The sequence below is a fragment of the Nannospalax galili genome, unplaced genomic scaffold (genome assembly GCF_000622305.1).
Source record: "Nannospalax galili isolate Female #2095 unplaced genomic scaffold, S.galili_v1.0 scaffold962, whole genome shotgun sequence".
Taxonomy (NCBI): Eukaryota; Metazoa; Chordata; class Mammalia; order Rodentia; family Spalacidae; genus Nannospalax; species Nannospalax galili.
This window is the reverse complement of record NW_008348537.1, coordinates 2,006,390-2,017,828: the sequence shown is the minus strand read 5'-3', so window position 1 is coordinate 2,017,828 and position 11,439 is coordinate 2,006,390. Positions and strand designations below refer to the sequence as shown.

Below are 11,439 nucleotides of genomic sequence, written 5' to 3'. Positions count from 1 at the left end.
TATATATATATATATATATGTAATGCTGGGCACATGATTGAAATCTTAGGCACCATAAAAGCTTAGTACCAACAAAGACCAGCCATACCTTTATGAAATACCATCTAAATATATTAAAACTGCTTTAATTCAGACTGTGAGAAAGTCAGGAATATAACATGAACTATGAGGTATTTTAAATGACATTTGCTTTCAATTTTGAGAGTAATTGGCAGAAAATTTACTGGCTTTGAGGTAGAAACCCTTCAAAGATTTACCTGCAGACTTCTCAGTCGTTAGCAAACCTTGGCTTCTTAACCATGCCTAACCTTTGAGACAGTTCCCAGAATGCCTGTGGCTTACACTGTTGTCCTTGGTGCTTGCCTTTCGTGCCAGGATCTATTTGCTGTTTCCCCAGTGGAGCTCTTTTCTCTTTCATTTGGGGACAAGGACGCCATCCTATGTCATCTTTCCCCAAAATCACATTGAAATTTCAGGCCTATTTCTAGAATGATTTCTTGCCTCATATTTCACATCTGAGAAGGCTTACAACTGGTCCAGCTTGACTTTACTCAAGACCTATGTAAGTAGAATCCTACTGCGTGGGACTTGTTCTCTGGCAGTTCCTCAAATGACAATGAACTGTCTGAAGAGTTTTGAGCACTGGTGGAGATTGTGGGGCTGCTCCAGTCCCTGGCAGGTGGTAAATGACTAGAAGTGACTCTCAGTCACAGCTGAAGTGGAGAGATGCTAGGAGGGCTTAGCCACACCTTCTTCCTTGGTAGAAGTGAGGCAGGAGCCTATTTTTGTTTGGGGCCTCCCTTCCCTATGGAATGCTGTAGCATTTCTCTTTTCCTGATGGATGGTCAGGCTGTGTTCCATCCTATTGAAGGGAAAAGGCACAGTCAGGGGTTCTTCCCCATCATCTGCTCCCTAACTTCTGCACTACTCCTTGTGTGGTGGTTATAGTCAAGTCTATACTCTCTACTCTCCTTACCATATTTCTAGTCTCAAACAGAAGAACAAATAGACACCTCACCCCCATTTTATTTTTGCCCTATACTATGTTTAACACAGTGTTCTGGAGAGTCTCATTCGTACTTGGCTGTTAATTAGGAAAACTCTATTCTAACCTGGAGAGCTGCCAGTATTGGAGGCTGGTCCAGCATCAGCCTTGCTTCCTGGATGGTTCATGACTGGAGGGGATGAAGATGCACAGGCTAGGTTTGAGGGTGAGAGCAGCAGAAAAGGACAGCACAAGGGCTGATGTCCTTTATCTAAGGCTCTGGCCATATGTAAGTAAGTGATCAGAGCTGCTGAGTGGTGACTGAGGAGGCTGGGAGAGTCCCGCTGACCTCACTAGTCTTTCCAGGAGGGACCCTGATGCTTCTTAAAAATGTGTAACTTGGGGCTGGAGAGATTGCTCAGTGGTTAAGAACACTGGTTGTTGCAGAAGACCCGGGTTCGAATCCCAGCGCCCACATGGCAACTAACAATTGTCTGTAACTCCAGTCCCAAGGGATCCGACAGCCTCTTCTGACCTCTGTGGGCATTGCATGACATGGGTGCACTTACCCACATGCAAGCAATACACACATACACAAAATACAAATGATAAAATTTTTCAAAAGTTAAAAAAATAAGTGTAATGGGGTAGGAGAGATGGCTCAGTGGTTAAGAGCAGTGTTTGCTCTTGTAGAGGATGTGGGTTGGGTTCCCAGCACCCACATGGAGCTACAACCATTTGGAACTCCAGTTCCAGGGGTTCCAGTATCCTCTTCTGGCCTCACAGTCACACATGCATGTGGCGCACTTACATACTTATGCGGGCATAGCAATCATACACATAAAATTATAACTTGCTGGGTGTGTTGGTGCATGCCTTTAATCTCAACATTTAGTAGGCAGAGGCAGGTGGGTCTCTGTGAGACTGAGGCTAGATTGGTTTACATAGTGAGGCTAGCTGGGGCTACAGGGAAATCTTGTCTCAAAAAACCAAAAAGAAAATTTAAAAAAACTTATTTCCCATGGCAACCAGGTAGCAGGAATAATCTGGGATATGAATAATTGCTTAGACATATCAAACAAATTTTTAATGGTTTCAAATTTCTCTCTAATTGGATTTTCCTCATACTAAAGTAAGGTTGCATATGTAGAAAAAATATGGTCACATCTGTCCCCTATTCCCCATTTGCACTGTGAAATGCTAGTATATGATGGAGGGGCAGAATTCCCACCCTTGGCACACTGGCATTCTTGTTTGTGGGGGGCTATCCCGCACATTGTAGATACCTAACAACATCCTTGGGCTTTACCCAGTAGATGTGGTAGTACCAGCCCTCCCACCTCAGTTATGACACAGGTGGGGATGGGTAGGTTGTCCCTAGTGAGAACCACTGGTTTAGAGAAGCCTCAAAGGTGAAAGATGAGTCTCTAATAATCTTTTTTTCCTTCCCTCACTCTCAAGTTGCATGGGGACGTTATTACTTACTGTGGTTAAATCAAGTGAACTGCACGGGCAGTTTGAAGGAATTTATGGAAATAGTTTAACCATAGTTTATGGAAAGAAAATGGGATTTAAAATCAGAAAATTCAAAGTCAAGTCCCTACTGATGTGATAGAGTAAATTGGAAAAACGCTTCTCCTTCCCCAAGCATTTCTTAGCATGGGAGAAATTCCTCAGTCTAATGGAATCTCTTGGCAAGACTACAATTTTCAAATCCCTTGGCTCAAAGAAACTTTCCTAGCCCAAGTGGTTGTCCTTTAAACACACAAAGCAGTTCAGAAAGGAGCAAAGTTCTTCTCCGTGTGATCACATTATTGTTTCTAAGGGCACAAAGTTGTATGAGCAGGAAGGGCTTGTTCTCCTTAGACAAGGCAGGACAGTGCTTTGTGTGGATATTTGTGATATACTTCATGGAGTCAGGAGGTAAATGACTTTGTCCTAAGTGGAGGGGAGTCTGAATATGACGTTGACTGTGTCTCCTCCAGTGAAGAAACTAGAGCCTTTTGAGAGCTGATCATCTCTTTTCTCATGTGAGCAGAGGTGGAATTTCCTGAGGGAGGTAAGAGTGTTGGTTTAACCAACAGGAGGAGGAGGGAAAGAGGAGGAGGAGAAGGGATCGAAAAGATCACATTCAGTTATATACTGAAGGGAAAGCTCCTGATGGGCTCGACCAAGAAAAATCTTGCTTTCTACCCAACTCTAAGGAATGAATTTCAGGTCTTCCTCTTCAAATTTCTCCTGACTCATAAGCTTGCACTCAGACTTCCAGAACAGCTTAGCTTGGGTGACCTTTGGAGGCAGGAATGGCAATACGAGGAAAAGGCAGTCCCATCTTCATGATCTACCAATGCAGGTGATGGGCTGAGGTGAGGGAGCCCAGACCTCTCCGTGTAGCTACTCATCAGAGAGGACTGAGGCCAAGTACCTGCCCCTCATCTCTACTTAATTTTTCTCCTATGACACTTACCACTCTTTGACATATACATTTGTAATCCTTTTTCCACTAGAATTATAGGCAGGGATTTAGTATTAATGTGTCCATCACTGGTATCACAGTACTGGGAACAATGTCAACATATAATGGGCATTTAATAGTTTTTAAAAAGACACTCTCTTCTGAAATACAGAAAGCTGAGTCCTGCTATGACAGCTTATGCATATGAGCAATGCGGCTTTCGGTGAGCTTCTTAACCTCTCTGAGCTTTAGTCATTTCATCTATTAAAAAATCTACAAAATTGAAGTAGTTAACAAAATCAACTTCACAGCTTTTTTCTTTAAGGATCAGTATGGCAGCTCTTCCCAATGTGAAAGACTACGGTGTTTGCATAGTCACTAGAGTATTAGAGCTGTCAGTAGAGGTTTCTGGGGAACTTTAAATTCTTTCAGAGCCAGGATCTTGAAAGGGTGTGGACAGAGGCAGGGAGCAAGTGCCCAAAGGACTGTGTTCCATGGAGTACTAACTGACCACCTGGACGCTGTTAAGGAAGTTTTCCGACTATACGCTTAGGTTTCAGGTTGCTCTGATTCTTCATTAATTACTTCTTCTCTTTCTGGCTCTCCATCTGATTCTTCCCAACTTTGGATAGTGACCTTCAGAGACTGTGCAGACAGCTTTTCCCTTCATCACGTCTGACCCACTTTCTGTGATGGCATTTTAGGTCTATTCCTGTGAGGATATGCACACTCACACATCACACACACACACATCACACATATAACACCCTTACACACATCACACACATATCACATGTCATACATACATATAACATATATCACACGTCACACATCACACATATAACACACCCTCAACACACACTAACATCACACATACATGCCACACATGTACATCACACATCACAGACACACAGAGTAAAAGAGTAAAACATCTGCAAGCTTATACCTAGAGGATGATATCTGTTGTGCAAATTATCCCAGAGGAAGGTTCCATCCGGCAAGCCATATAAAATAACATGGCTGCCATTGGGCAGGTGAGAGTTGAGATGCTTCAGAGTCTGCATGACTTTGGAGTACATTTGCTCAGGAGTGGTCATTTCTGGTACTGGGTCAGCTCTCCTGTTGGTGGAAGAAATGGTCTCTTAATTGATTTTAAAGACAGATACATATGAAACACACATTATGTACTGGTTATTGGAACTATTTTGCAAACTACTCATGACTTCGTCTCTTTATGGCACATAGAGTCAAGTTGCTTTTCCTGACTCCCTTGTAGTTGAGTAGGGAAATATAGCTGGTTCTGGTCAGTAAGTTGTGAACAGAAGTGGTATGGATCATACTTGGTGGCATTAGAGCCTCTGGAATATTCACTGACTTTATTGTGGGTATATGTAATGTTCCTGTAAGCAATTTGAGTCCTGAGGAGTCTCATGGACTCTGCTTTTGAAGGACATCTGTACTCTGAGTGAGAGTACATTTTGTTAATTTTTTCATTCTTTATGTATTCACATTTTTTTTTTTTTTTTTGCTTTGTGTTACTAAGATTTTAAAGGTTGTTTGATTTGGAGCATAAGCTCACCTATTCAGACTTATACACAGCTGACGGGAAGGGTCTAGCATTGCTTAAGATGTATTTGGCATGTTGAGATCTTTTATTATTATTTTATTTTATGTGTATGTGTGTATTGCCTGCATGTAGGTAAGTGCACCCACCTGCAGAGAACAGAAGAGGCTGTCAGATCCCTTGGAACTGTAGTTATGGATTTACAACATGTTAGCTGCCATGTGGGTGCTGGGATTTGAACCTGGGTCTTCTTCAAGAACAGTCAGTGTTCTTAACCACTGAGACATCTCTCCAGTTCCGACGTTGAGATTCCAACGTAGGGAGATCTCAACATACAGATCACAGTTGGGAGGCAGGAGCTTTCAGAGGAATGAAGCTATATCATGTACACATGCTCCTTCAGCTTCTAGTCTCAATTTGGGCTTCCAGGCATCTGCTGAAGGACTGCTAACCTCTGCTTTAATCCTGCAGCACTGTTTACCAACAATCCCATTTCAAACTGCTGTCTTTCGCTTTTTGGTAGCTGGGCTCTACAGAGCATTTTCCAAACAAACTATATTTTTCTCTTCTTTGTAAAATTAAGGCAGGAAAGTGGAGCTAGTTATAAGAAGTTATAAGGATAGGTCAAAGTCAAGGCATTGCAAGTTATGCTAAAATTTTATTTACTTATTTGTTTATCTGCTTAAAGGCAAGGTAATAAGAAAGCTGTTGGAATACTTGACTTCAATATATACCTATTATTGTTCATTTTGCACAGCTGAACATATTTTAAAGGACATATCAAATTTGAGTTAAGATAATGAAACTATTTTAACTTTTGAGTAGAATACAGAATCCTCTAAGGTTTTCAGCTGTTCTTTAGGCTGGAATGTGTTACTGAATATGTTAAAGCTATAATGAAATGCTTCTTCTAATCATGCGGTTATTACATTTAAAAATTTTTTTTAAAAAGAAGCTCTCATATTGTTAATGGAACCTTTTCTAGACATTTTTATTCTACCCTATACAGTTACATAACTTACACACATATACAGACACATAACTTACCCACACACGAACAATTAAGTCCGTCATTGTGCATAGCAAAATCAATAAATTCCTAGTTCAGGTAAAGGCAAAGGTCTATGTGACTGTCCTGATTTACCTCTCCATCGCTGTGACAAAATGCTCTGACCAATACCAACTTGGGGAGGAAAGGGTTTATTTTATCTTACAACTCTCAGGTCACAGTTCATCAGGGAGCCCAAGGTAGGAACTCAGGGAAGGAACCTGGAGGCAGGAGCTGGAGCACAGGCCATGGAGGAATGCTGCTTACTGGCTTGCTCCCCTAACCCCTACTCAGTCTGCTTTCTTATGCAACACAGGCCCAGCTGCTCAGGGATAACACCACCCACAGTGGGATGGACCCTCCCACATCACTCAGCAATCAAGAAGATGCCTCACGGACATGGCCACAGGCCAGTCCAATGAAGGCAAGTCCCCAATTGAGGCTCCCTCAACCCAGGTGTGTCAAGTTGACACTAAAGCTATCCAGCACAGTGACTGTGGTAGGTCTTCCCTTATGAATGCCATGGAGACTTCCTTAATTCTCAATGCCATTTAATTTGTCTGTTCTTTCCCCTCTAGTGATTGTTTGGAGGACTCTGCACTGGTATTTTGGGGACCAAAGAGCCCCAGTGTCCAGGAAATGTATGTTAGATCTTTCTGACCTCTACCCTAGACTGAAGGCTGAGCTAAACATGCCTAATCCTTTTGGGAGCAGGTAGTAAGGGGCACCATTTCAAGGACTTTCTGCCATCCTGGATTTTCCTACCTACCCAGTGCCTGCTACCCCTCCTCACACACCAGTGTGTGGGGATGACTTTTCTGAGAATGACACTTTGTAAAAAGTATTTATAAATTTTATGTTTTGCATAATCTCATAAACCAAGTTAGTCACATGTTTTGAGAACATTTAGGACGATATATATATGTATTCCTTAGGTTCACATACTGAGTTCTCAGCTTGTTCAGAATTAACTGACCTCTAAGAAAAACAATGTAATAAATCCTACAGTGATTTGGAGTCCAGATGTAACTAATTCTTACAAGCTAAGCTAAGTGTATAGCCTTAATCTTATACCATGTTCCTTAGTTGTGACTCAGTTATGCTTCTGACTTAGGGCAATGTATGTGTGCATGAGATGGGACAGTGATGATGTTGAAAACAATGATGACATTGAAAATGGCTCTCCCACAAATATTGAAAGCAACACTGGCCATAGATTGATAACATCTATTTTGTTGCTTTGTATGCTGTTCTGAGTCATTTGGGTCAGAAAACCAACTTCTTCCTCTGTAAAACTGTTATCAAAGACTGTTCATGCCTGTTTCATACCAATCTTGATATGCTGTTCAATAAATGTGAATGAAAGTTTATGAGACAATTCTGAGAGAAATTGGAACACTTCAGAATATATCAGACTCACTTTTGGTTAAACTACTGTAAGAGAAGTTTTTTCTTTAATGTGGTACTGCCACATCAGTGGATAGGTCAGGCATATGGAGTGCCCAGCTTATAGAGGAGAGATGTGAACACCAGTGTGGGGACATCATGGTTACACTTGGGAAAGAAATGAGAAGAGCCCATGTCCACTGACATTCTTTCAGGAACATATGGCTAGCTTGGAAACAGATAAAGAGCCTTACAACTTAAGTACCAGAGAAGCCTATCCTTATTCTGATGAATTGTGCCTGATCATGCAAAATAAGACTCTTGATTTGGGTGCAAGACTGGCAATGATTATTTAATCATAGTGGCAGATATTCTGACCAGATTTCAATTGGGTGCTTCCATGGAGAGGCACCACTCTCAAGGAATGAGACAGATAGCCTACAGAAAAATAGCTTTCTAGAACCAGAACTGACAACTAGAGACCCACTGACTGAGTGCTTAAACCTTATGTACAGTGAGTGTTCACATTCTAGACTCATCCAGAGAAGAGGGTTAAACGATTTTCTTCACAGTAGCTAGTTGTAATCATGTCACTGGGCTCCCATCCAATTGTGCCCAGAGAGATACCATGACATAGACTGGGAATGGGTGGGGACTGAGTGGGCTTATGTTTCCCCAGGCTTAGAAGTACATCAAATGTCCTTTAAACATAGAAGTGTCCCAGAACATGCTGGCTCACTGGGAAATGACTACCTGTGCCTCTAACAATGGGGGCTAGCACAGAGAATTGTTCTGAGCAAGAGTCTGCCCATTTCCTTCCCTGCAGGCCTTTCCAAAATCCCGATTCACCGCATGGATAACTCAGTTTCTTTGGGGCCTGAGACCTGTCAGTACCTTGATTGCCTCCATTCAAAGCAATCTTGTCAGATGCTCTGGGTGTAAACTGAGGTATTGATGATATAGAAAAATAATAGCAAGGGGACTGGGGCACAGACAACTTGTGTGAGTGTCTTATCTCTCTCCCCTAAAGAAAAATGCACAATTTATAATTTCTATTTCCACTGCAAAAAAAATGGAACTGTGGTCTGTGAATCAATGTCCAGGGACCAGAACATCAGTAATCCAAACATCCAAAGGAGTATGGAACCCCCCCCCCCCCACACACATCGAAGAGGAGCTCCCAGTGGCAAAACAGGCTTCTAGGAGCTAGAGAAGGAGCATGAGACTCTAGACAGAATCGTCCAGCAATCAGACCAGTCAGTTTTCATCTCATATCTCCACCCAGCTCTCTCTGCCACTTATCTTTTCCTTCTTTACTTAATACCAATGCCAACTTAGCAGGCAAGCTTTGTCCCTCTCTGTTCTCACTCTATACCACTTTACCTCTTTTCTTCCTTTTATTTCTTTTTTCTTTATCCCATCCCATATAGTATAGACTGACCCAGATTACAGTCTCTGTGGCTCAGCTTCCTATAGATGATACCATTCTAAGTTATCTGTTATATTTTTACCTCACTCTTTCCAGTCTATGTTTAACCAGCCCCCCATCTCCTTCCCCCATTTTTAAAATTGCCCCTACAGCTCCTCCTGCTCATGTTTCCCTCCTGTACTTTTTTCTCTATCATATCAATAATGATCACTAGTCTTACTGTTTTTGTATTCGCTTCATTTCCACTCATTCGTAATAACTAATATATTAGTGCACACAGTACCATCGGTGTTCCCTTACTGCCTAGAATGACTGGCATTTAAAGGGGTAATTACTTTGTAGTGGACTATTACTCTATTTTCTTTTTTTATTGTTTCTTTGTGTATTTAATATAGAACATCCAAACAATCTGATTCACCTTTATACCCACATCCCAAATGGCACCCTTCCATAGCCCTCCCCCACCACTGGAGCCCATATACTCTGTCATCCTTGTTACTGTCCATTATGCTGTCAGTGTCCCCAGACGTTCCTCAGTGCAAGCCCATCTGCTGAGTCTAGTTGGCCTATCTAGAATTCCTTGTTTTAGGAAGATCAGCTTTTCCTCATCTAGCATCAGTAAGTTGCCAACATTCCTTTAGATAAGATTGGAGTCTGCTGTTCATTTTCCCACTTCTATGCTGGGTTACTGATTGGAGTCTCTTGGGCCACCCTGTCCAGTAACTCAAAGGAAGGCATCTCCTGTCTTGGCATTATTTCTTGTTATGTAGCCTTTAGCTATACACATGGACTCTTAAAGAATTATACTGATCACTTTAATCTTTGGCTATACTTTCCTTTTGGGTGTTTAAGACCATAAAGTCGGTCCAAACAAACCAATTTATTTTCACTCTTAAGGTTGTTTGAGGATCTGTTCCTCGGGGGTCACATGGGCTTGGGAGGAGTCCCTGGCTCCTTTTTAAAATTTTTTTTAACCAGTTCCATCTATGTGAAGATAAGTCAAAGGTCCTACTCGATCATGGCTGGCTTGACTTGAAAGCATGGAGGAAATGTTTTCTCTGTGTTGATCCTCCTCTTTGTAGACTGGACACTGGTTCAGTCCATCTGGTGGGGTCTCGATAGCCTCCCTGAACAAGAGGACAGCTGACTCACCACAGTTACAGGACATTTTGAGAGATGCTCATAGTCCCCTGGAGCTTAGTTGATGTAGGAGGTCAAGGAGCAAAACTGTCCTTTATGTCCCTCTGACCAAATTAGTACAGGCCTCAAAGTATAGCTGTTAAACATCCAAGAAGGTTAATTCCACCAGTGTGGTACTTTTAATTACCATGTGCTATGCAGCTAAAGCTTGGGCAAAACCAAATGTTCTCAGATAAACCTTGACTAGATGTATATTTTGTTCCTTCAACTAGTTGTATATATAATTTGTCAGTAGGTTGTTGGAATAATGTGGTTCCCTCTGGTTTTTAAAACTAGGTTATCTCTCTCACTGTCTAACCCTTCCACCATGGTTTCTCCATTTAAAGTGTCCCCATTTTTCCATTTCTCCCTTAATAATACTTTTCTTCTATGGGACCTCCTCTCTTGAGCTCCTTTTTTCCCTTTATCCCCAAGTTTCCTTGCATAACCCTCCCCCCAACTCCCATTTAAATAACCCCATTTTTATCCATCTCTTCCTTAGTAACACCTGTTTCCTACTGTATTTTCCTTTACCTCCATGTTTCCTTTCCATTATCCTGGTTCCTGTAGTTATGTCTGGATAAATACTCACTTATAAGGATTTGGTGCTAGGATCCACATATGAGGGAGAACACATGTCAATTTTTTTTTCTGTCTGTGTTACTTCACTTCGTATAACAGTTTCTAGTTTCATCCATTTACCTGCAAATTTCATGATTTCATCTTTCTTTACTGCTGAGTAGAACTCCACTGTATAAATGAACCACATTTTCATTATCCACTTGTCAATTGAGGGACACTTAGGTTGCTTCCATCTTTTAGCTATTGTGAAAAGAGCAGCAAAAAGCATGGATGTACAAGTGTCTCTGCAATAGAATGAGTTCTTTGGGTATATGCCAAGGACTGGTATAACTGGGTCAAATGGTAGGTTCCATTTTAGTTTTTTGAGACAGGGTCTCCCCGTAGCCCCAGCTGTCCTGAAACTCACTATGTAGACCAGGCTGGCCTTGAACTCACAGAGATCCATTGCCTGCCTCTGCCTCCCGAGTGCTGGGATTAAAGGCGTATGCCACCATGCCTGGCTTCAGTTTTAGTTTTTCAAGTGTTCTCCACACTGCTTTCCATAGGGGTTGAACAAGCTTTCAATCCCACGAGCAGTGGATGAGTGTTCCCCTTTCCCTGCATCCTCTCCAACATTTGGTATCATTTGTTCTCTTGATCTTAGCTTGTCTGACTGGGGTAAGATGAAATCTTAAACTGGGCCTGGTGGTTCACGCCTTTAACCCCAGCACTCTGGAGGCAGAGGCAGGTGGTTCTCTGTGAGTTTGAGGCCAGCCTGGTCTCCATAGCGAATCCAGGCCAGCTAGGGCTACAGGGATAGCCTGTCTCGTAA

The 11,439-nt window shown here is 42.0% G+C and overlaps 1 protein-coding gene across 1 annotated transcript in view; it reads right to left on the bottom strand.

Moving 5' to 3' along the window:
• Aoah (acyloxyacyl hydrolase) overlaps positions 1-11,439 on the bottom strand; it is a 255,067-nt gene that overhangs the window by 36,943 nt on the left and 206,685 nt on the right. The window contains exon 16 of the mRNA XM_008845432.3: positions 4,387-4,559. Coding sequence (XP_008843654.1) covers positions 4,387-4,559 — 173 coding nt within the window. The remainder of the gene's footprint in view (positions 1-4,386; positions 4,560-11,439) is intronic.